Genomic DNA, 25,596 nt, shown 5'->3' with positions numbered 1-25,596 from the left:
TACTTAGTTCTAGTAGCTTTTGAAAAAAATTTCTTAAGATTAAATTTCATAGAATTTTCTGCACAGACCATCAAATTGTGAATGAAGACAGTTTTATGTCTTCTTTTCCAATGTATATTATGTCTTTTTATTTCTTGCCCTATTGCACTGGCTAGAAACTCTAGCACAATACTAAATAGAAGTGGTGAGAGCAAACATCCTTACTTTTCTGATATTTAAGGGGAAAGCACTCACACATTCTCTATTAACATATGAGCCGTTGGTTTTTTAATGGATGTTGTTTTTCAGGTTGAGGAAGCTTCCTTCTAGTCTTACTTTGCTGAGAGTTTTTAATCATGGAGGGATATTTTTGTTAATCAACTGAGATGATCATGTAATTTTTCTGTCTTACTCAGTTATATATGGTGAATTACATTGATTTTTAAACATTTAAATAACTTTACATTCCTGGGATAAATTCTACTGTGTCATGATATATATGGCTAGATTAGACTTGCTAAGGATTTTTCATTTCTTTGTTTATGAGGGATATTGGTCTGTGGTTTTCCTTTCCTGTAACCTCTTTGGTTTTGATTTCAGGGTAATGCTGGCCTCATAAAATGCATTGAGATATGTTCTTCATTCTGTTATGTGGAAAAGTTTGTATAAAATTGCTATTATTTCTTCCTTAAATGTTAGATGGAACTCTCCAGTTGATACCATCTAGGCCTGGAGTTTTTTTTGTGGGAAGACTTATGTAACTATGAATTGAATTTTTTTTTTTTAGCAGATACAATGCTATTCAGGTTATCTATTTCTTTTTGACTAGGCTTTGATAGTTGTATCTTTCAGGGAATTTATGTATTTCATCCTAATTGTCAAATTTATTAGTATAAAGTTGTTTATAACATTCCCTTATTATCCATTTAATGTATGTAAGATCTGTAGGGATATACCCTGTTCTGTTCCTGATATTGACTGTTAATATGGTCTTTCTCTAATTTTTTTCTTATCAGACTGGCCAGATGTGTATCAACTTTGTTGATTTTTTTTTAAGGACTTCCCTTTTGTTTTCTTTGTTTTTTTTTTTCTTTTTTCTTTGTTTTTTTTTTTTTCCGTTTTCTTTCGTTTTGTTTCTTTTCCTTTTATTTTGCCTTTTTTTTTTTGTTTTTTCAGGTTGGAACTTTGGTTTTTTGTTTTTTTTTTTTTTCTACCATTATTTCATTAATGATCTCTCTCCCGGTTTCTCCAGTTGCACATATATTAGACCTTTGATATAGGTCATGTATGATCTGTTCTTTTTTTCAGTCTTTTTCTTGCCATGCTTAATTTTGGATAATTTTTTCTTGCTTTGTCTTCAAATTTATTAATCTTTCGTAGTATAAATCTGCTCTTAATCTCATTGATGTATTTTTCATTTTTCTTGCCCTTTTTATTTAAATTTATTGTGGTAACATTGGTTATTAACATTATATAAATTTCAGGTGGACAGCTTTGTAATACAACATCTGTATACTCTACTGTATGCTTACCACCTGAAGCCTAGTCTTCTGAAAATTATGAGGCATATTTATAGCAGCTTTAACAGTCCTGGCTGCTGATTTTATCATCTGTATAATTTCTTGGTGTGTTTCTAGTGATTATTTTTTCCCTTGTTATGAGTCCTAATTTCCTGCCCATTTTGCATGCCTGGTAAATTTTGACTGGATGATAGAGTATTGCAAATTTTCACTCTTGGATGCTGGATGTTGTGTTAGTGTTTTAAATAGTGTTAGACCTTTTTCTGGCACACAGTTAAGTTACCAGAAATCATCTGGTCCGCATCAAGGCTTGTTTTTAAGATTCATTAAGGTGGGTCCAGAGGAGCCTTTACTCTGTGGTTAATTTAGCTCCTCTGTAAGGCAGTACCCTTCTCAGGACTCTATCTAATGCTCCACAATGTCTTTCCTCTCTGGCTACTAGGATCATGAACTACTCCCAGCTATGTGTGAGCTTGAGTAATTTTTAGGCCTAACGTGTTTAGTAGTCCTTTTCTTGGCCTTGGGTAGTTTTTTCCCATGTATGCACAGATCAGAACTCAGCTGAAAGAATGAAGAGTTTCCTCTGAAGATCTCTGGAGCTCTATCTCTATGAAGCTCCTTTCTTTCCAATATTTTTCCCTGTAAATTCTAGCTGCCCTGGCCTCCCTGAACTTTAATCTGTCTTTCCAACACAATAAGACCACTGGGCTCTGTTTCCCTTTTCTCAGGGATCATGCTACACTACCTGTTATGTAAATGTTGGAAAATTGGTTCTTCCTATGCTTTGTTTGGTTTTCTAGTTATTTAATATGAAGAGTCCCCATGCTTCTATTATTGCCAGAGCAGAAGTAAGAGCTTACACATTGAACAGCAGAATGATTCCTGCTATACTAAATAGTTAAGGATGTAGGAGAGGAACTTTAAAAACTAGAAAAAATGGTTGCAATTATATACTGGCTTTTTAGCAAGACAAGACTTTTTAAGCATAAGAGCAATGCAGAATTAATTCATAATAAAAAAACTCAGAAAAAAAATATGAATAGAGAATAATTTGCTCAACTTGATAAAAAGAATCTACAAAAACCTACAGATAACATATTTAGTGGTGAAAGATGGATGCTTTTCCCCTAACATTGGGAACAGGCAAGGATGGCTTCTCTTATTCAGCATGGTGCTGAATGTTGTAGGTAGTGCAGTAAGGCAAATAAAAGGGGAAAAACCATACAGATTAAAAAGGAAGAAACAAACTTGTCCCTACTTGCAGATTCTATGATCACCTATGTGGAAAACCCTGAGGAATCTATTAAACTCCAAGAATTAATAAGCGAGTTCAGCAAAGGTGTAGGACACAAGACAAACATACAAAAATCAACTTTTTGTAATTCTGTATAAACAATGAACACATTGACATGAAAATTAAAAATTTGACATCAAAATTAATTTTTAATCATTCAAAAAAAAGTGAAACACTTAGGTGTAAATTTAACTGGACTTGTGGGCTGAAAACTATGTAACACTGATGAAAGAAGTCAAAGAAGGTCTAAATAAATGAGATGACATGTATCCATAGACTGGAAGACTCAAGTTAGTACAAATATCTATTCTTCCCAAATTGACGAACAGATTTAACACAATCCCCATCAAAACCTCAACAAGAGTTTTTGTAAATGCAGACAAGATTACTCCACAATGTATATGGAGAGGTAGAGGTAATAGAATAGCTAAACAATTTTGGAAAAGAAAAAGTGTGAGGAATCATTCTACTTGATTCCAAGTATTATTTTATAGCTACAGTAATCAAGACCATGTAGTATCGGTATAAGAATAGACACACAGATAAACAGAATAGAGAACCCAGAAATAGACCTATACAGATATGCACAACTGATTTTTTTTTTACAATTCAATGGCAGAAAGGTAGCCTTTTTAACAAATGGTGCTGGAGCAATTGGATATCCATAGCAGAAAATGTGGTTATAAAAGGGCAACATAAGGGATCCTTGTGGTGATAGAAATATTCTGTATATTAATATCCTGATTGTGATACTGTAGTATAGCTTTGCAAGATGTTACCATCAAGAGAAATTGTGTAAAGGGTACATGGGATTTCTGTATTTCTTATAACTACATGTGAATCTACAATTATCTCAAAATAAAAGATTAATTTTTTAAAAAGCAACGCAAGGAACTGTAAGGAAAAAGATAATGTAGCTTGAATACGTAAAAATTTTACCTTCTATAGATCAGAGAATACCTCAAAGTTTAAAAGCCAACACTAAACTGGAAAAATGTTTGTAACAAATGTGACTGAAAAGTAACCTTTAATATATAAGAAGTTCTATAACTAATTAAGAAAATAGTGATATCTTCCTATACAAGCAGTGCACAAAAGAAAAATGCAACTGGCTACAAAATATATGAAAAAATATATCAGTCTCACTGGTAATCAAGGAAATGAAAATTAGAATTCCATTTTTCCTCCAAATTGCAAATGTTCAATGTATAATCCTGTTCCCAAAGACAGTAAAATCTGTATCACATTTATTTTCTAGCTACCTCTTAAGTATTGTGAAATCAGCTGTAAGTAATATTAATTTTTAAGGATATTAGCCTTTTCTGATTTTTTAACAATGGCATTAAATTTCTAACCACATTATCAGTAATTATTTATTTTACATTGATAATTCTTACTCATTGTTTACCACTTTCTTGTATACAGTATCTTTTGTGAATTTTTGTTTTTGATTTTTTGTATTTATCAGAATACATTCTTAATTATCCCCCCCAATATAGAGTGATGTACTTTGAGTACTTGGATATCTATATATATCGCTTACCTTTATGCAAATAATTGTTTGGCTAGATGTAAAATTATATGATTGTACCATTTTCCCTTATAAGTCTGAAAACATTACTTCATTCTCTACTTTCATTTAATGTTGAAAATGAAAAATGTTATCCTAGTCTGTTTTTTTACAATAGGCAGCCCGTTTTTAGTTTGTTTTGTGTGTGGAAATTTGTATTCTTTTTATACTTAAAATTTGAATTTGGGCAGGTTCATTTGCCAGGTTCATTGGTATATCTGAGTATGTAAGTTTTTCCATAGTTTTTTTTTTACCTATCATTTAGTGAGTCTTTTCTCTCTGAAGACTTGAGTCTTTCTTCAGCTTAAAGATATTTTCTTTTATAATTTCTTTGGTTGTTGTTTCCATTTAACCTAATCTGCTTTCTAATTCTAGAATTCCAGTAATTCTGAGTGGATATCCTGGGTCAGTCTTCCATGCAGCTTTTTTCTCACTTTCTATTTCTTGGTCATTTTTATCTTTGTCCTAGGAGAATTCCTTAACTTGGACTTCTGATATGCTAATTTTTTAACCAGGTCCATTTCAATCTGCTATTTCTCCCTCTATTAAGTTTAAATGTTTTTTGGAATTATAATTGTGTATTTCGAATAGTTCTTTCTTATTTCCTATTTGCTTCCTTTTGTATATTGAAGCTTGGTTGGTTTTATCAGTATAATATCCTTCTGAATATTACTGAGAATGTCAATTTTAAGTTGACTGACATTAACTCCTGTTTCCTGCATCGACTGTTTTTTAGGGACTCTTTACATGGTTTGCTTAGTTTGGTTTCCCTGTTTTGAACTGATTTCCTCCTAGGACCAGTGAGTTTTTGTTGCTTGCTCATATTTTTAATGAAGTTCTTGAGTAGCCAGTAATGTTGGCTGATACGGGCTACCTCAGCAGTTGTGTGTCACTATTTGATTTTCCTCAGCAAGCTTCCCCACCTTAAACAAAAGAAGATTAGATAGCCATGGAATTCCAAAGGTAAGCTTTATTTTTGGTGTGGGAAGATAGGAACACGCCAGAAAATGGATTTAAGTATTCAGTGGCTGGTAGCTAAGTAGCAAGTAAGCTTCCCCAACCCCTGCCATTGACAGAGGAAGTGGTAAGGGCCTTGGGTAGCTAAGCTCCATTTACCTAGCATTCCATCCACGGTAAGTTAAACATAGAAATAAAGACTGCATTGGCAAGATCCTTAACATACTGCTGTCAGTGATGGTGAGGACAGTTTTTTACATCACTGGTAGGACTAAAAATTTATACCATTCTTCTGGAAAGTAATTTGGCAGAGTGTAAAAAAGGCTTTTAAAATGTCCATTCCCTTTGGTCTAGTTTTCATATTTCTAGAAATGTATCTTAAAGAAGTAGGAAAGTAGTCATGGATTTATATTCAGAGATCTTAACTGCTATGTTACTTACAAGGGAAAATTGGAAAGACTCTAAATGTCTTACAGAAAAGGCATGGTAAATCATATCAATTATGTAACTATGATGGGATGTTTTACAGCCAACTTTAAAATGCCTAATGACATGGAGAAATCTGCTTATGATGTAATGTTGACTGAAAAAGTAAGAGTACAACATTTATATACAGTACCATTCTTTATTAAAAAAAGTATGTATATATGCTTATATATAATAAAAAGGTCAGAATAAATACAACAAATTATCAGTGGTGACATCTTAGATGATTTTTCTTTTTAAAACTTGTATTTTTCAAATTTTCTACAATGTGTCTGTCTGACTTATAGTCAGAAAAAAACAATAGTGTTGTAAAAATCTCTCCGCACTCTACACTGCTCCAAAAAATACCCCTGCTTTTCAGAATTTGTAGGCAAAAGTGGTTTACATTAGTGTTGAATTTGTCGATTATCATAATGCACAAATGGATTTTGAATTCTCCAGCTTTCCACATTGTGTAATGAGCACGGCTGCTGTTGCCAGCATTGGCGTATGAGCTCCAGCACAGCCCATCTGCTGCTCAGGCCTGGCTTGGCTGACACAGATTTATTTCATTTCGGTCTTTAATTTGGCAATATTTTCTTTTTTCTCATTATCATAGCTGGGATTCAGTACCAGTGTTAGTCACTTTGTTTACCAGTTGGTTGTTTTCTTTTGTTCATTTTGTGAAGACGAAGAAGCCAACAATGAGAATCCTGTCTTCTGAAGATGCAGTGCTTGTCCTTGGGGATCTTGGGCATGTCTTGCTACAGCGCTCTCTGTTTCTGACACTTGCAAGCCATTTCTATTGTTTTGATTAGTAGAAGGTTTCCTGGTGTATTTTTTCAAAGAGCTTAGCATTCCTTTCCCCCAACCCTACCCCCCATCTCCAGGAAGATTTCGAAATGGTTCCAAATAAAAATTATAAACATTAGCCTTGAGCTATGCTCTCTCCATCTGGTATTTGGTACTTTTTTTTTTTTTTTTTTTAACTAAAGGCTCATGTTATTTGTTTGATCTTCATCACTAGTACAAAAGCAGGAGGTGTGAGACTTACACTCTGCCCCAAGCACCCTGTACTTAAGAAGAGATTTTCATCTGAATTGGTTTGTATTTCAAAGTGCACTTGGGACAGTCAGCCAGACCTCTAAGAATTTACTCAGGTGAAACTTTTAGAACTGTTAGTCATCTGAGATTTCTTGAATGGATTTATTGGGATGGGATGGCTGCTGCCTGAAAAGCCTTTTTGAGCCTGACACTTTATTTTGAAGAGACATTCTTTGTAAGACTTTGTGCTACTTTTCTCTCTAGGTTACCCTGAAGAGACTTATCCAATTTATGACCTTTCAGATTGCATCAAGCATAGGCAAGAAACAATCCTAGTGGATTACCTGGACCCAAAAGAGCCCTCTGCTGAAGAAATAGCTGAAAGAATGGGAATGCTAGAAGAAGAAGAATCTGACCGTTTGGGTTGGGAAATGCCTGCTGACCCCAGAGCCCAGGAAGATAATTCTGTTACCTCATGCGACTCAAAGCCAGAAACATGTTCCTGCTGTCTTCATGAAGAAGAGGATCCTGCTGTCTTGGCAGAGAATGCCGGATTCAGTGCAGACAGTTACAGTGAGCAGGAGGAAACCACCAAAGAAGTGTGGCCCCAGGACTTCAGAGATGAGGGCCTGGGCATTCGTGCTGACAAAGCATATACAGGTGGCACATTGAGGAAGCGGAACCCCCAGAGTTTAGAGTGAAAACATCCAGTTTGGTGAAGTATCCATTACTTTAGTCCCAAGGCGACCTTTGTCTCATCTCTCAGATTTCATCCTTGGCCCTGTGCCCTGTACTTCATTCTCTTTGTTTAATTATCATAGCCAGTCAGGTCACTACTGTGGATATTGTGTATCCTTCCTGGTGCTCACACACCTGTCACCTTGTAAAACATCAGAGAGAGTAGTAGGAACACACGATAGCTTCACTCTTCCTGCCTTTCCTCCATCAGAGAGTTGATCCACTGAGTAAATGATCTTTCGTAATTACAGATGGGACCACCCAAGGGCAGAGGTCCGACTCTTTGTGCTAGGTGTGACAGATGGTTTACCTGTGATTGAACATCAGCTTACACATGAAGAGGACTTAAGGTTGCAAGAGTGAAGATTTCAGAGTCCAAGATGCCTTATTCTCTGGGCCTTGAGCAGGTTAGTGGTCCCCTGGGTTCACAAAGAGAACATTTTGTGGGGATGAAGGGACCAGAGCAAGGTAGGATTCTGCCATGTGAGCTGAAGCTCCTTCCTCACGAGGGCCTTTTTAGGAGTGCTGATGCTGCCTCAGATACCCTTTTTCTCTAGAGGAGGAGAAGACTCCCACTAACCTGAAAACGAACCCAGAGGCCTGTAGGGGGACTGTTTGCTCTGATATTGCCTGGATCTCTAGCTTCCTTTATCCCTGGTCTTCCTAACAACTGCCAAACCCAGAAGCATCTTTGTACCTCTGATCTTCAGTGGCTAGAGGAAGCTTTAGATAGACTTTAGTCCTTGCCCTGTAGAGCCAAGGTTTGAAGCTGCTGAGGCTGCAGGAAAGCCTACCATGAGATGCTCAGAAGACCAGGGAGCCAGTGATGGGGTGAGAACCCACGCATTTATGGACAGTCCTTGCCTAGAAGCTGTTTCTGAATGTTGAGCCCTCTGGGAAATTTGTTGTCACAACCACATGGATTGAAACAGAAGTGAGGACTGAGCCTGTAGACAGTTGCCAGCCCAGCAGGGAAGTTGCAGAGTGTGCTGCAGAGAACCATTGTAGCAGTGCCCAAGAGAAGAGACCATTGGTCTGTTTGTATTTGGATATCTGGGCCTTCTCTCTCCTGGGGAAAGTAGGAGGGGTTAGGTTAGAACTGGGAGGATTTTGACCAAACTGCAGGCTTAATCTCTAAGATACCATCTGTCATGTGTCTTTTTGAGACAAAATGACACCTATGTATTCTGTCTAGTAAGGATGGGTGAGTTCACAGTTTACCTGTAAGACCTGAGAGTTTAAAAAGGACAAATTCCTGAGGACATTCCCAGCCATGAAATGTGGAAGACTTGAAAATTAAGAAATTATGTATAGGTAGATATGGCTTTTAGAGTTCCACTGTTCCTGGCACGAGTAGGATGCCAGGAAAATAGTTTAAATCACACATATAAGCATACAGACTATTGTCAGAAGGTAAAGAGTCATTATTAAGATGTGTCAGCTACTACTAGACATTTCTTGTTATTGAACTACAGAGAAAAGTTTAAGACTGCTCTGTAGAAAATATATTGCATGTTCTTTGTGAAACATTTGGTTCACTTGTAACGAATGCTGTCTAAAATGTACTTAAAATCTAGATATAATGTAACACTAAAGGTAAAAAATCATGTAGGTGCTCTTTGCTGTTTCCATAAATCGTTTTCTGTGTTATTTCTCTTCATTCACCGTAAGGGGTTGTTTTGAGTCCTGGGTCCCTGTTTCAGATTTCTGCCTTAGGATATGATTCCCTTATTAGAAATGCCTATGTTTCCTTCTACCTTATTCTTTCATTCATTTATTCATGTAGCAGACACTGCTCAGAGCTAGGCAGTGGCAACAGAATGCTCAGTTCCTACCTTTAAGAAGCTCAGTTTAGTGTGGGAGCTTTCCTTATCCAATTTTTTAAAATGAACTATAAACTTTAAAAGGGCTCAAGATTGTGAGTTCTGTAGACAGAGAAATGTCGGTCATGATTACATCCCTGCCTATTCTAACTAGAATCTTGTCAGCTCCTTAACTCTTGAGCCATGGCTTTTTCATCTCTAATGCAAGGGAGTCTCACAGGATGGTTATAAGGATTAATGAAATCATCAGTGCCTGTAAAACAGCATTAGTCCTATCTCATAGTAACCACTCAATCAGTGGTAGCTAATTTACTTTTACTGTACAAGGTTTCATGCTATAATTGAGATGTGGACCCAAATCTACAGGAGCACAGAGAGATTTTTTGTCAAAGTACTTCCAAGAAAATTCACAGAGGAGGTGAGTCTTGAAGCACGTTGAGAACTTCTCCAGGTAGACAAGGAAGAGAAGACATTCCTAGTAGAAAGAGTGGTAGTGGAGAAAGCAGTGGGGTGTGAAAATATATGGATGTTCAAGTATTTTGATGAGGCTGCTATGGAAGGTGTCACATAACCAACTCTTTATTTTAAATGTTAATCTTCGGGGGAAACTGGTTCATGAAAATAGTTCCTGCCAGAACTCATGATGGTGGTTGCTGCCCTAGCTCTTTTTGGTTTATATAGCAGGAATATATTTATATTTCAGAAATTTTAATGTACTTTTCAATAATTTCAGATTAGACAGTCTTTTCTGCATTATCCAGAATCATTTCATCCTTCAGGGGTGACATATATACAACCCAGGATAACCAAAATCATGGGACTGGTTTTTATTGTCGTGCCTGATGTCTTTCCTCATGGTCTTCATCTCTCAGAACTGGTGTGGGCTGTGAACTTCATCACTCCCTGGGCACTAGGTCTGCACTGGCCTTTGGTCCCTGTGGCAGAGCATGTCACATCTCTGGAGGCAGATAGTTGGCCTAGAAAACAACTGTATCACCTGAGACCATGCTTGGTAAATCAGGTAGGTGACCCAGCCAGGAGATCTCCTCGTTCCTGGTAATAACAGGAGGCACATGGAGAGCATCTCATTAGCTCCAAGACCAGTGATGTAGGCCCAGGGAGAAAAATGAGTAGATACTTTTAGTCTCTAGAAAAAACGGCCTAAGAGAATCATACTCTCTGTACCTTCTGTGGCTGAGGTGATCAAACGACTTACAGTCCAAATTGGGATACTTGGGAGCTTTAGCAATTACGCCAGGACTATCCTGGGCATATGGTCCATGGTTATTTAGAAGAGTTGTCCTTAACCCGGCCACTTAACAAAAACCTCTCTCCTTTTTAGTCATACCCTGCATATGCTGTTTCCCAAAGACGTAGAGGCAAGGAGATAGGCCATGGTTTAGGCAGAAATGCTCTTGGTCACCTAAAAAATCCAAATCTGAGGTAGTAAATAAACTAACCCTACTTATTACCCCCATGCTCTTAAATTCTCTCTCAACCCAGACCGTTTATATTCCAAAGAAAAAGCTAGTACTTCAGCTTTCCGGCAATACTGAGGGAAAAAAAACCATGAAGTACCCATGACTTTTCCTTAACCATTTTTATACAGATCTAAAATGTACCTAACCTTTCCTTATTTTTTTATACAAAGAAAAGAGGACAGATGTCTCCTTTTTCTTATATCATCCCTTCTCCAAGCAGCAATTTCTTCATTTATGCATTTGGAATAAGATCCATTTTACAAGGCTGTTAGGATTAAATATGGTTATAAAGTACCTGTCCCAGGGTGTAGCATGTGGTAGGTACTCATTACAGAATCATCACTCATCAAGTCCTATGCTATCACACTGGACACCCTCCAAGGCTACCCTGACTGCTCGGAGTGGCCCAGCACACAGGATTCTGCAGTCTCTGGGTGACTTTAGTTTTGACCTTCTCCCTTAGGATCAGACTGTTAGCTCTCATGTCTGCTTCTAGCCACAACTACAGTCTCGCTCTTGGCTTCAGATCTGCAACAGGCTAGAAAGAAAATTCCCAAGCATGTCCAAGTCCTGTTTAAATAGGGTAGGCTTCGGGTAGGACCAGAGGATTCAAGTGGCTGAGTCTTCATGTTACCTTGGGGCCTTCCGCCTTTTTCAGCTCTGTGGCCCCATTTTTGTTCCTAAGGACCAGGCCCACGGGGGATACTTTTAGAAAGCAACAGCCCATTCTTCTAGTTGGCACAGCTGACCCCACAGAGGATTACTCTAACTTAAGTACCTTCTGTCCTCACCATTCTTCCAGCCCTTCCCAGCCTCTGTGTGTGGTTCTGACCATCCTTAAACTTGAAGAGCACAGGCCAGAGGGAGGTCAGTTGTAATTCCGTGTCAGTGTTCACAAACAAGCTACGGCCTCCTTGGTGGTGGTAACACCCTCCTCACCTGAGGCTCTTAGGACATAAGAAATGAATGGTTTAGAAAGACACTTAGGTAAGAAATGTTTTTTCTCCTTTTATAGGAAAAGAAAAGTACACAGTAGTGTTGAAACAGTTCAAGTTTTATTTGTTGATATATGGTCTGTACTTAGACAAACACTTAAGTTCTACAACGTACATAACGTCAACATGGGAAAATACCAACTTTGTCATTGCACAAAGCAATAAATAAATACATTTGCTCCAGAATACCAAAGAGTTTATTCAAAAAGTCACTTAATAAAAGCAGTTTTGCAAGTTCATCTAAAACTTCAGATAATTTTGAACAAAAATAAAATGTCTGACCACTCCAAAATAGGAAAAGACAGTCTTGTGCAAATAGACATACACATTTTCTAAGCATTATGAAAACTGGCTAAATGTATGTTCCCAGCAAGAGAAGTGTCACCCACCCTAACCAAGTCCCCTTTGTCACCAAATACAGGATTAAAGAGGCCAGAGTTGGGCTTCCCTTTCTGAGCCACTCTTAAGTTACTCTCTAGTAAACTCTGGATCTCAGCCTAACTTCCAGCGCTGCCTGGACCTTCATGGAGGAAAGGGGAGAGGGACAGTAGAACAGAAGAGGAAATGGGTGTGACATCTTTCTTAGGAAAGAAAAAAAGGCACAGTGATGAGCTAGAAAAGGTAGTGATGAAAGCAAAGATCAACTTTCATTCACCCTGACTCCAAGTGCAAGCTTTGACAGTCCAACCTCATTTTGTAGATGAGAAAACAGATCTAGAAAAATTACATGGTTTGTTCGAAATTACATAGCTACTAAGTACAGGAATGCTTTCAGTAAGAGCAACTTGCCTCTCACTTTGGTTGGAAAATTCAAAAACTAAACCTGTCCCAATACTTCTGCTCTCTCTCTCCCCCATATCCTGATAACAAAACATTGCAAACTGTAGGTATTAAGGACAGATAACCAACTAATAAACTCAAACAACAGCCCATACTTTGGCCTGTACCTGGGAGCTGCTACAGTTCAAGCCGGGGCCCAGGGTGGAGTCCCAAGTCTGGGCCCTGAGTGCAAAGAGTCAGGCCCCACTCAGTGCTGGCAGACATTCAGCTATCTGAAAAGGTGTGCTGAGGGCCACCTGGCAGCCTAAGGTCACAGGGAGATCTTGACTGGGGTGAGGCATTCCAGAGAGGGGAAGGCCGGTGTTACTGCAGTAAGGGAAAACCCAGGGACTCCGTCTAGGAGATGGAATTTGTGCTTGCGTAACAGAGCCACGGACGCGGCCAGCCCAGCATCTCCCCTCACTGCAGACCCCACTGTGAAGAAAGCATGGACCTTTTAGTTTGAAATCATCACTTATTAAATTTAGAACTGCCTTTAAATAAATGACAAATTTAGAAGTAAATGCCCCATTTACAAAACAAAAACTTCCGCTTTTACAATTTTCTTGCCCTTATTGTCACTAAAGGAGATGGGCTTCAAAGGTTCTCTTCTGTCACACTCCCTGGCTTCCAGCACCTGTCCCTGGCATGAGTCTGTACCTTACATGCTCCTTCTGAACTAGTGTAGTGATTAAGGCACATTCACTAGAATATGTTCAAATTCATCTGAAAGCATGCATGTGGGAACCGAACAGCTTTCTTAGATGGTGTCCTCCCAATCAGAACCTTGGGGGAAAGAGCTGGTACTTTCCCAGGTATACTTTCTTATCAAAGAATATTGAAATGAATGAACAAAAGCCACAGGTACACTACATCCTTATTCCTTTCCTATTCATTCTTAGAAATATGACCGTAAGAAACCTCAGATGATTATTTGCAGATTGCCCTTTTCCCCAAATACACAGACACAGACGCAGACAGACACAGAGCACCTTGGAGCCAAAGGAAAGAAAAAAAGAGCTGAAGTGAATGTCACCACTCTGCCAAACTGTTTTGGGGCAGAGGGCTGTAGGGTTTTGGGATGTAGCCCCAGAAGGAATTACAGAGCCAAGAGCAGTCACGGAAGAGCTGCCTAAGATCCCAGCTGCCCAACACTCCTAGGGACTGCTCATTCCCTGCCTAACCAAGGACTATTAGGATAAAGGGTACGAAAGGCAAGAAATTACTACGGGAGAGGCTGAGCCCAGGTGGTCTCCAGGGGCCCGGGCAGCTCTGAGTCTTTGGGCCCATGGCTGTGAGGCCAGAGGTCAAGGAAAACCAGCATCACCAGAAATGGGGTCATAAGAACAAACCCTGTGAGGCTGGGTCTCGAGCAGATGACGTAACTGCTCTTGCTTGTCACTTAGTGCCCAACAGAGGGTTTTGTTGCTGAGCTATCCTTCTCCACAGCCAGGCTTAGAAAGCTCAGCCCACATTCCTGACCTACCAAAATATTCAGCCAACCCCCTCTCCTGTGTATAAGAGGAGAAAGCAGGGAACAGGAGTTTGCCATTGTGCTTCTGATTTTTCCACTCTTGTCACCAGGATTTCCCCTCTCATGAGGATCCAAAAACCAGCCTGTTCTACCTTAAAATCATAGACCCAGAGAAACAGCTTAACCAGACTTTAGAATCATCTAGTGCCTATCATTCCAGATATCAGCAGTTCCCTTCTCAAAGTCAGAAAAGGAGGAGCCAAACCGGAACTATGGACAGCAGGATGGCACCACAGTATTTCCCTGGAAAGTAAACCAGCCCCAGCACAAAAAGTTCTGGTGCCCTCAAAATGGCCCTAAGTTAAGAGCTGTCCAGAACTAGACCACATTGACAAAAACTAGGTCACTGGAGGGGACTCTCAGAAACATATGCCTAGGTGTGGGCAGATCCATGCTGGAACAAGTATGCCTTGCTTTAAGCACTCAACACGGGAAATCCTAGATTATGGAGAAATGAGAGCATACTCCCCCCCACTTAAGTCAAAACAACTCCCTCACTTCACTACAGAGCCTCACTAACGTGTGAAGTATGACTTTTATTTTTTAAGAAATCAGTTTCTAGGTAGTCTTTCCAAGCACGTCTACTACTCTGAAGTGAAGAACAACTGCTTGCTAACCACTGATTTCTGATCTCCATCAGGGCAAGTAGTCTCTGCCAGGGTAAATGACAAAAAGGCAGATGAGAGTTCCCAAGTCGTCAAGGTAGTAGATGGATGGCAGTGGACCATCCAAGGAGAAGGATGGCAGTGGAGGGAGAGAACAGGCCCTGCCCCAGAACATGAGCACCCCACCTGTCACACCCAGTACAGAAATGGGCAGTAGCCTTGCTAGGCCGGCTTACTGGGCATCTGACATTGCTAAGTTTCTAGAATCAGGCAAAAGGGCGAGGGCACGTGGACTGGGCCCCAGGAAAGCCAGAGAGCCAGAGAGAGTAGTTTCTTGGGGCATGGTGGGAATAAAGAAATCTTGTGAGATGAAGTTCCAAATTCCGCCACTAACCTGCCAGGTGACCTAGGACACGTTCCATTTTCTGAGTGATTCACCTAAAGTGACAAGAGTTGTACTAATTGATCTCTAAGGGTCCTGCCTCCTCTGGTCTCTTATCGTTCTAAAATATTCTCTGCTCTCCTCACCCTGTCCCATTTCTATCCAAGAACAGCTACACAGAGAAGCCCTCAGCAACCACGATCTAGGCTAACCGTAGTGAGAGCTGAAGCACAGGCACGCGCACCTGCAGCTTACTAGCAAGGGCCCCAGCATGCCTACCTGTGTGTAGTCTGGGGTTGGTGTCCGGGGTGAGTTTTGCGGGGACTGGTCAGCAGAGAGCTCCTGGGGCAGCTGACAAGGTTTCCAGGATATCCCTGATCCAGGGAGTCTGTTCCATACACCTCCATTCTGAGCCTGTGTCCTACAGGCCCCATCCTCTAAGACATCTAGCCTTGAGGCTGGCCTCCTGCTGCCTCTGCGCATAGAGACAACCTAGAGAAATCAAATGAGCTGGATCCCTAGGCCACTAGCCAATTCCCAGCAGCCAGGCCCCTACAGTCCTGACAAGGTCCTGCCAACTCACTCTTCCCCAGCCCCTATAACTCTGCTAGGCTGGGGCCTTCTGCAGTTGGGGGACTGTCTGCAGTTTTAAGGGCCAGGCTCGGCTACCAAGCCCTTTACTATATGAAGTTGACATGCCTTACACACACTTTCTGTGCCCCTCACTGTTGGGGATCCGTTGTCACCTGACTCCTGGGCTGAATGGATGGCTAGGCCACAGCAGCCCTGAATTGTGCTTTTCTCCCTCTGCACTTCATCCTGCCTTCCCAACTGAAGAGGCTGCCCAGCTTGGCAAACATGACTGCAGCAGGATACCAAACCAAGAGTGGGGGTGTGTGTTGATCTTAGGGCACAGAAATTCACTCTGGTCCCTTCATACACACCCCACTCCTCTGCCTCAACAGAGGAGGCAAAGGTGCCAATTCCTGGCTGGCCAGGCCAGGGAGCCCACTGAGAGCCAAAGGTTCATCTGGCAGGAGGCCTATGTACACAGGGTAGGCAGGGCTGTCTCCGCAGGCAGGCAGGCAGCTCCTCTCCGGGCTGGGCAACCTCAAAGGGCATGAGGAGGCCTTTATTCGCAGGCCAGCTTGCTGTCGAAGCTGGACAGGGCAATGGCAAAGGCCTGCAGCGCACACAGCGGGTAGTTGTAATCCATGGTGAACACATCCTCTGCTACACGGCCAAACTGCATCACGATGTAGTCCGCTGGAGACAGGAACGAGTGTGGACAGACACAGAGACAGAGTAAGGATGGCGGAGATGGGAAAGCACAGACACCCAAAACCCAACAAGGAAGAGAAAGGAAGAAGCAGTGATACCAAGGTAATCCCAAAGGAGGTAAAACACCATTTGAGAGGAGGGCAGGAAGAAGGAGCAGAGGGCAAAGGAGAAAGAAAGATGTGTACAAATACCAGGAGAAAGAGAAGTAGTCCATTCACAGAGTATTTCCACACCTGAAGCTCTGCTGAGTGCACATTATCTAGGGTCAGGGCTCCAAAGAGGTTTCCTCCAAGGCCACAGTTACGGTTAGAAAGTTCTTTACATCTAATCTAAGCCATATAACCCGTGCCTTTAATCTCTGGCCTACGTGGGCAGGGCTAGGGGAACCGAACCCTGAGCTAATGGCCCGATTCTCATGTGGACAGGAATGAGTAAAATGCAGGAACACTCACGGTCATTGCCATGGATGATCTGGAAGTTCTTCACGGAGGCCTGTGTAACACGCCCGTGGAAGTTGAGTACGTAGGACTGCGTGTCGTCATTCCAGACAGGTGTCTTGTTTTGGAGCTCAATGATACTCTCCGTGTTCTTATTCTGCCAGCGTGCAAGCAGCGTCTCATGCTCCTGGGAAAGCAGCCTCACCTGAGCCACGCCCAGGCCTTGGCACTCTGACCATCCCAAAGAGGGATCTGCCCCAGGGGTGGGAGTCCTTAGATTTTCCTAGACCCCTACAGTTTCTCACACTGAGCCTCCTACACACAGACACACCAGCTGGAGATCTGCCCTCAGAAGCTCATGCGGAGGTTGGGATGATGGGGAAGGACTGGGGTGGGGCAGAGACTCACATTGCGGGGTCGGATAGAGACTCTCTCGTGAACCATGTTCATGCCTGGGACAATCACACTCATCTTCCGTGGGCCCTTAAAACCTAAGACGTTTGTCTCCTGGGAAGTAAAGAGAGAACTCAACAGTGACCATCCGAGAACTACTTACTATTAGAGAGACTGGGAGAAAGGGAATTGATGATGAGCTAGTTCTCACCATCTCTACTAGAATGTCTAATAAGCATTATAATAATAATCACATGTGTCTAAAAGTTAGCTCCTGAATCCCGCCCAAACTAGCTCCTTTCACAGTTGTCCTCACTTCAGTTAACAGCAAACTCAGTTCTTCCTTTGCTCAGGCAAACTACGTGGGGTCATACTTTCTCATACACCCTACCTTCTCACCCATCAGCAAATGCTATCAGTTCTACCTTCAAATTAGATCCAGAATCCAGTCACTTTTCACCATCACTCCCTCTCACAGATTACAGTAATAGACAATGTGGATTCCTTGTTTCCATTCCTGGCCCTCTCCCCCTCCTCCCTGTCATCTCCTCTCCACACAGCAAGGAGTGGTGAAGTCAGATTTTTTTCTCCCTAGTTCACTCAGAGTAAAAGCTGAAGGTCTTACCTCAACCTGCAAGGCCTCATAAGATATGGTCCCATTACCTCCTCCTCATCACTCATTCTGCCCTCCTTACTGTTCCCCCTCCATACCAGACATCATTCACTTCTTTCTCGGCTTCACCCAAGTGCTAACTCAGTGAGAGTGGTACCCTCCCTGCCATCCTTCCTAAAAGCTCACACACACCTGGACACTTCATATTCCTCCTCCCTACTTTATTTTTTTCTTCTCTGCACTTATCAGGCACATATTTTGCTTATTTTTATGTTTTATAGCTTGTCTCTCCCACTAAGGGTTGACGTCCCATAAGAGTATAAATTTATGTCTCTTCTGTTCATTACTACATCCTTAGTGCCTCTAAACAGTACCTGGAACATAGTTGAAGCTCGGTTAAGTATTTGAAGAGATTTGGGATGCCTCCCCAAAGTTGACCAGCAGGTGGCACCATAAGATCATACTAAATAGCTATGGATTTCCAATTAGCCTCTGTGAAATGCCCATGCCCAATTGATGGGGGTACCTACCAATCTCTCATTTTAAAATGAAGTGAAATCCCCTGTACTTATATTCCAGTTTTGTCTTTTATGAGCTGTGGGACATTTGCAAGTAACCCAACCTCTATGCTTTAATTTCCTCATCTACATAATAAAGAAAATAGGACAGAGCTTTAGTCTGAGCATTCAGTGAGATGATTATGCAAAGGACCTTGTAGTCCATGCAGGATGCTGGAGAGAAGGCTGAAGGGTTACACTGACAACAACCCAGGCCTCCTGCCGCCTCCTTTCCAGGAGGCTCCTGGGCTGGGCTGCATAGAGTCAGGCCCGGTTCCCAGAGCTCTTTAAGGCAGATGGCTAACTGTGGTCTGAGCTCTGAAGAGAGGAGAGGGCCTGGGATAGGAGCCATGCCACAGAGGGCAGCCTACCTCTGCACAGTCTTGTTGACCCACAAAGATAGATGGGACGGCCCACAGATCAGACAGCAAGTCCTGAGTGTCATGTCTAACTTGGAGACCAGAAACCCAGGAACCCAGGACTCACGTAGCACACAGCTGCCAGCTCCTGACGCAAAGTTCCACTTTCCAAAGTAGAGGATGATGCCTTCTGAGGGTTGACTCCATTGTCATAAATGGTGAACTTAGTGCCCATGAGGTTGGACCTGAAGGACAGGCACACTCAGTATAGGGTCATGTACCCTCTGGCCCAGGGTAGCAAACAGCTCAAAAGAGTCTGTCCTATGAGGAGCCTGCAAAGCATCCTGGGCTAGGCCAGGAGTAGACCTGGAGACCTACTGCTCACTGAATCCCCATCTTTGAGGGCAAAAGGCCTGGACTTGCTCTGAGTTGAATCAAAGAGCATCTCCGTTCAGTGAGGGAAATTTGGGGAGGTAAATCAGGGTCCCACAGAAAGTTTCCCTGGAGAAACAGAAGTGCTTGTCTCATGGGAGGTTAGCAAACAGAACAGCATCTGGCAAGACTGTAGAGGGGACTCGGCACACCACAGAGACTGGAGATGGATCTCTGTCCTCTCTAGCCTCAGTCTTGGTCCAGCCCCTTCTCCAGCTTTGGCTCCTTACCTCTAAGCTTGACTTATGCTCCCCAAATCTGGCACTCTATTCCTCAGCAAACCCTCCTCCCACCAAGGCTAGCTCATAGCTTTCCCTCGACCCCAGGGTTGTTCTCTCTTCCCTCAAGGACTCACTCTCAGTCCTACCCCTTGGCACTGACCATGGCGCCAAGGCAGCTCTTCCATGGTGGCCTCTATCATCAGTGATATCCTAGGGTCTGATCCGTCCCTGTCAGTGGGCCTGTGCTCCACCTGGCTGGGATCAGCTTAGGGTGGGGTGTAAGAGGCCCATCTCCAAGTCTGGTTCTAGGCTGGCACAGACCTAAGCCTGTGGTTGGACCAGGTGGACAGAGAGAATCCTGGAAGAGGATCTAACTCCTGGCCCTAGACGTCCTTCAGAGACAAGAGATGCCTTCCAGAGAGCCTGCCCACCCTTCCTGGGGGAGTGCTGGTACCGCAGTTTCCCGATGTAGCTGTCCCCTCCTCGAGACAAGTCTGTTGGGTCTACAGAGATGAGGTAATTGGAAGTTTTACTCTTCTTTCTCTTCCTTCCCGCCAGGAGGAACACCTTGGGGAGCAGAGTAAGGTCACGTTTCAGGCTTGGTTTCTGGTCCACACACAATCGTGAGTGCCACTCACACCTGCACCCACATGAGTGACTCTCCCTTGCTTCAGCTCAGTGTGCATATGTGTACGCACAGCTAACAGAGGCATGCACTGACCAGGCACGGGGGCTTCTGTCTCTGGGGGAACTGAAAGGCCAGTGTTGGATCTGAGGCTTTCAGTTACATTCCAGCCCCAGGACCTGAAGCCTGCCCAGGTGCAAGTGCACGTCCAGGCCAACCTCACCTTCTTCCCATCCTCGCGATCCAGGTGTAGGAAGTAGGTGGGGTACATCCCCCGGTCCATCCCCTTCTTGTCCCGTGTGATGCGGCACTTGATGGTGATACCCTGGGGGGCTGGCCTCAGTGCGAACTCCTCAAGATCCTGGACCTCAACATCCACTGCAGGATCAGGGGCTGTTGGGCTGGGGGCTGATGCTGCCTCCTACCGGGGACAGAACAGGAGCCTGAGCCCTGGGGACCCTGACCAGCTGAAACTGGTGCTCTGGAATCCAGAACTGCCCCTTGATGTGGTGGTGAAAGACAGGGCAGGGTTCCTGGAGGTGGGTCTGGCCCACCTGGCCGGCCTGGCCCTGGGGTTGGCAACTAGCTTCCCACCCCGTCCCTCACCTAAGTAGTCCCTGGGGGTGGAAATGGAGGATATGGGCAGGTTCTCAGAGGTCATCCTGCCTAACTCCTGCTCCCCCCACCCTCCTGGCCTGGCTGCAGAAAATAGGAGGCAGAGCGGGAGGGCAGAAGAGCCCAGGCCAGAACTCTTGACAGGCACCTTGGGCCCAGCCCCTGGCCCAGGAAAGCCGCTCGCCAGATCTCTCCACACTCAACTCCCCCCAGCCCCCAACCTGGATGACCAGCCCTCTGAACACTGACACCCACCCTCCTGCCAGGAATAAAAGCCGCTCACTCACCCTGATGGACTTCCTGCTAGTTGCGGAGCTGGGACGGGTGTTGCTGTTTAACTGGGAGGAGCTAGAGCTGTTCTCGTCCTCATCATCCTCTTCTTCATCAAAGCTCATGCTGCTGGAGATGCCTGGGCCAGGCAGAGGAGCAAGAAGGGATGAGTGGTCACAAGAGACACACCCAGACACCTGCTCACAGGCACCAGGTCACCCGTTCCTGCATGCACACATGCACAGAGCCATCTGTGCACACATGCATTCACACACTCCCACACATACATCCAGATATACACAAGGACACTCAGGTGCATGCTGGGACTGGTCACGATGCTAGTGGTGTGCACCCCCCTCCCCCAGCTTCAGCTCAGTCCCTCCATCAGAGCCCCTCCTCTCTAGCAGTCTCAGTGCCCATCTCCTGTGTAGCGAGGCCTGAGTTGAGCTGACCTTGTGCCAGGAGCCTCCATTTCTGGCCTCGGGCCAACAGGCCACAGAAGCTTCCGGGGAAAGGCAGCTTCCTTAGCCTGAAGTACCAGGCCCACCAATTCCTCTCCCTGGCCTGCCCGCGGCCCTGTGTGTGCTTTTCCCCACCTGGAATGCCATTCCCAGCCTCAGGTTGCCCCAACAGCCGTCCCTGATCTGATCTCCCAGAATGTGTGGCACTGCAGGGCTTTGTTCTGCCACCCTGTGGCAGGGGCTCCCTGGGGCAGGGCGCCTGGTGGGGAAACTCTCTGGGCAGCAGGGTTCCTAGGAGGATCTGCCCTGCTGCTCAGCATCCTGGCCCTGCAACCCCAAGCTTAGCAGACAGGGAACGTTTTACAAAAGGAATTTTCAAAGGAACCAAAGGGAAAAGAAATCTGTCCCCAAGCCTGGGTCTCCCTCGGGGGCAGGTGATATGGGTAGGGGACAGGGCTGCGCTGTGGGCTGGCTACTTACCCTAGTTCACACTTCTTTCCCTTAACTTGGTCTTATCAGAGGCCCCTGCCCAAGTTTCTCATTGGTCTTCAAGCGTGCCCCCCACTAGGGCCTGGGAGGGGCTGGAACAGACACAGGAGGGCCATGCTCCCCGAGAAGGGTGCATCTGAGAACCTGGGATGGAGCTTTGGGGGTGTCGCTAGACCCCAACGGGGCTCACCCTTCCTCTGCATCGTGGCACGGAGGTCCTGCCCGCTGGGCCGTGGGCCCCCACCAGCTGCCGTCTCCCCTGCGTCCTGGGCGTGGTCCGACTGGCCCACAGTCAGGATCTGCACTGGGCCTCCGGCCTCAGACTTGTCTTCTGCCAGAGCTGCTGGCCCGCCGGTGCCTGCAGGCCACGGATAGTCCTGAGTCCCGACGGGGGTGGGGAGGGGGAGGGAAGCTGCATCTTCAGATGTCCATGAAGTGGGTGAGGGATGAGTGGGTGGACCCTCTGCAAAACTGCATTTACAAGACTGACTTTTAAAAAACTAATGATTGCTGTTGGCCTCTTAACGATGGGTGAGCTGTGAGGGAACATGGGCTTTATTTCCTCCGCTCTTGCCCCAAATTAGTTGCCGAGGGTTGCTTTGAAATGCCTCACATCCCTAGGCAGATGGCAGTCATCTACGAAACCAACTGCACAGTGAAAAACAAGATGGAGTACAAGGATCCACCCAGACCATAGCCAAGGTCATCTCCATCTCTCTCTCATGCGCTCTCTCTCTCTCATCTACAAACATACAGTAAACACACGCATCATTAAAAACATAGGGAGCCCCTTGAAAAAGACTGAGGCTGGCATACACTCGCCTTCCCAAGTGGAGGATCTCCCATCCAATGTCAACCCTCCTGCCCAAGTTGCCACAGCTTCAGTAACAGAAGCAAGGCCTGGCCCACACAGGTGGCAGCCACCCTGCCTGGTTGGGCTATGTCCAAAATGCAGCACAGTGCCAGAAGCTTATGGACCCTGACACTCCACTGTCCAGCTATGACCAGAGGCCTGGAGGTCACTGTCCAACTATGACCAGAGGCCTGGAGGCCACTGTCCAACTATGACCAGAGGCCTGGAGGTCACTGCCCAGGCACAAGGTTGAAGAAACAGGGTGTCTAGGCAGGGGAAATAGGACTTGGGGCCGGGGCCACTATAACTGTCCTTGAGCTCAGGCGGTTTTTTTTCTGGGGAGAGAGCAGCAGAGGAAATAGACTGGTCTGTGGGCCCCGAGGGTGGAATTGGGACTAGAGTCTCAAAAGGCCACATGGTGACTGGGAGGCTGCACAAGGATGGGGCAGGCTGCCTGGGAGGCAGTGAGCCCTACGGGAAGGAGTGTCCTGGGTGAGGATAGAGGCAGAAGGTGCTCAGGCTGAGCATGGAAAGGGGCTTCCTGGGCCACAGCTGAGCTGGACTTTACTTCCTGGCGGTACGGAAGGCCTGCCCACACCTGCAGGCCAGCCTAGGGGCCCCATGAGCTAGGCCTGTGCGCCTGCTAGGTGGGGCCCTGAGTGCCATTTGGTTCCTTCACCGAGGCCTCCCACCCTGTCCCTGACCTCCAAGTCTGGAGGATAAGCCTCCCCCAACCCCACAGTAGGGGCCAGGCCTCCTGAGGAGGGCTGTAGGGACGGCGAGCCAACCTTTGTGCTTCCCCTTCTTCTCCTTCTTAGAGGCCCCGCCCTGGCCCCCTGCTGCAGCTGCTGCCTTCGTTCTCTTGGCTGAGGCTGGTGCTGTTGGGCGGGCAGCTCCTAGCGGCACACTGGCAAGTGAGTCGGCCTCTTGAACTGCTCAGCAGAGCCAAGTGGGGGGAGGGGGCGGGAGGGGAGGAGAGAGAGAGAGAGAGAGAGAGAGGGGCACTAGGTGAGACCAGAGCTCCACAAGGACACACTTCCCAGCATATTTCCTAGGTCCCCCACCAGGGCCTCTGTACCACCCAGCTCTACCAGACAAAGGTGCCCAGGGCAGGTTGAACTGGAAGGAGGCAGTACCCTTAGCCCAGTGTGATAAAGTCTAAAGCCTGGCCCATGTCACGATCGCCCAAGAAGCAGAGCGGTCCAAGTTCTGGGCCAGCAAATCAATTGAGCCTGAGCAGAGGAAGGGAGAGTGTCTGGGAGAACGCAGGCCATCAAAGATGGTGATGAAGACAGAAAAAGCTGCCATTTCTGGGAAGAGACCACAACTCGGGCAAGCACTCCGGGGAGCCTGCACTGGCCCTTACTGGACGAGCCCACAGGAGCCTGCGGCACCAGAGCACCATGAGGCAGGAGAGTCATTCTAGGACGTAAGCAACGGCACACAGTAACAAGAGATCTTGGAAGGGTCACAGCTGGATGGCCTCTGAATTTTCTACGCCAGAATCCCAATCTGCTCAAAGTCCCAGAATGGTTTCTCATTGCTCTTAAGGCCAACATTCTCCTGCAAGTCTGGCTCCTCCATCTCCTTCCCCTTGGCTTAACTGCACACTCCTCACCTCCTGTCGCCCCCCCATACCCCCGCCCCCAAGTCCCAGCCACATCATGCTCTTTCAGTGCCTTGTATACACTAGACTCCCTTCTGCCACAGGGGCCTCGTTCTAGCTGTCCCACTGCCTGGACTGCCCTCATGACTGCCACGCCATCCCACTAACTCCCACTCATTCGGCAGATTGCAGCTCCTCCAGGCAGCCTTCTCGGACCCCCAGTCTGGGCGCAGACGCTCCACCGTTCACGCACAGAGTCTGGCTTCTTTCTGCAAAGCACACCTGTGACAATCTGTTTAACACTCTCTTCTCTTAGACCATAAGGTCCACGAAAGAAAGTGACTGACTATACCTGTTTGTGCTCACCCTGGACCCCCAACCTCTAATCCAGAAGCTGACACAAAGTAGGCCCTCAGTAAATATTTAAGAACTGGATGAACATATGTGTATATATGTATGTGTGTGTATATATATATACACACACACACACACACACACACACATACATACATATATATATGTGTGTGTGTAATGAATGAGTATGGCCAGTAGGTCAAAAACTACCAGGATAAACCACCAGTTCTGGTTTTTGTCAACATCTCTTACCCTCCTCTGAGAATGAGCCCCTTGTATGTAACACCAAGAGCTGGCAGAAGGCAGAGGAGGAGGCAGTTAATGCTGCAGGTGGGGTTGGGGTGCTCTGGGTAACACCAACCCCAGGTCAGCCAGCCACCTGCACAGCAGCCTCCTCAGAGCTGGGCAAGACTGCATCCCCAGAGAAGCAGCATGGCCTAGCCTGCTTTGGAGTCTCGCCAGGGACTAGCAAGCAGCTGACTAGACCTTGGAATACCATGGCTGCTTCACTGTTCAAAGCCCCAAGACAAAGAATTTTCCTCACTTACTGGGGGAGGAAACAGACCACAGAGTATGATTTGCTCACTGTCACAAGTGAGCAAGTGACCACTAGTAGTGACTACTCGTGGCATGAGCAGAAACTGTCTTCAGACTCTGGTCATTTCTGCAGGCCTGGGCTCTGGCCTTGGATGCCGAACTGAAGCCCACACAGGGGAACTACTATGATGGAGCTTTCTATCAGGGAGGTGGTTAACAGGGTGCAAAGCCTCATTCCGGTGGGCAAGTTGGTGACCTCTTCAAAGCCCATTTACTTATCGATCATG

The 25,596-nt window shown here is 45.2% G+C and overlaps 2 protein-coding genes across 8 annotated transcripts in view; one reads left to right on the top strand and one right to left on the bottom strand.

Annotated features, from left to right (window-relative positions):
- Positions 1–9,202, top strand: part of RIC3 (RIC3 acetylcholine receptor chaperone) — a 44,089-nt gene extending 34,887 nt beyond the window's left edge. For 4 of the 6 annotated variants that reach the window (XM_011379571.2, XM_023522945.1, XM_023522948.1 and 1 more), the window contains one exon: positions 7,094–9,202. In XM_011379571.2, the coding sequence (XP_011377873.1) occupies positions 7,094–7,530 (437 nt within the window). In that variant the 3' untranslated portion in view covers positions 7,531–9,202. The remainder of the gene's footprint in view (positions 1–7,093) is intronic. The other 2 variants (XR_002777094.1, XM_023522946.1) reach the window with 2 other exon arrangements.
- Positions 9,203–11,907: 2,705 nt separating this feature from the next.
- TUB (tubby bipartite transcription factor) overlaps positions 11,908–25,596 on the bottom strand; it is a 92,312-nt gene continuing 78,623 nt past the window's right edge. Inside the window, exons 4-12 of one of the 2 annotated variants that reach the window (XM_023522941.1) lie at positions 23,601–23,744; positions 22,150–22,317; positions 21,027–21,148; positions 20,348–20,545; positions 19,954–20,066; positions 18,974–19,091; positions 17,333–17,431; positions 16,940–17,111; positions 11,908–16,472 (exon numbers count right to left, since the gene is read on the bottom strand). In XM_023522941.1, the coding sequence (XP_023378709.1) occupies positions 16,339–16,472; positions 16,940–17,111; positions 17,333–17,431; positions 18,974–19,091; positions 19,954–20,066; positions 20,348–20,545; positions 21,027–21,148; positions 22,150–22,317; positions 23,601–23,744 (1,268 nt within the window). In that variant the 3' untranslated portion in view covers positions 11,908–16,338. The remainder of the gene's footprint in view (positions 16,473–16,939; positions 17,112–17,332; positions 17,432–18,973; positions 19,092–19,953; positions 20,067–20,347; positions 20,546–21,026; positions 21,149–22,149; positions 22,318–23,600; positions 23,745–25,596) is intronic. The other variant, XM_023522942.1, reaches the window with a different exon arrangement.

The sequence above is a fragment of the Pteropus vampyrus genome, unplaced genomic scaffold, assembly GCF_000151845.1.
Source record: "Pteropus vampyrus isolate Shadow unplaced genomic scaffold, Pvam_2.0 Scaffold366, whole genome shotgun sequence".
NCBI lineage: Eukaryota > Metazoa > Chordata > Mammalia > Chiroptera > Pteropodidae > Pteropus > Pteropus vampyrus.
This window is presented reverse-complemented; position numbering and strand designations above follow the sequence as displayed.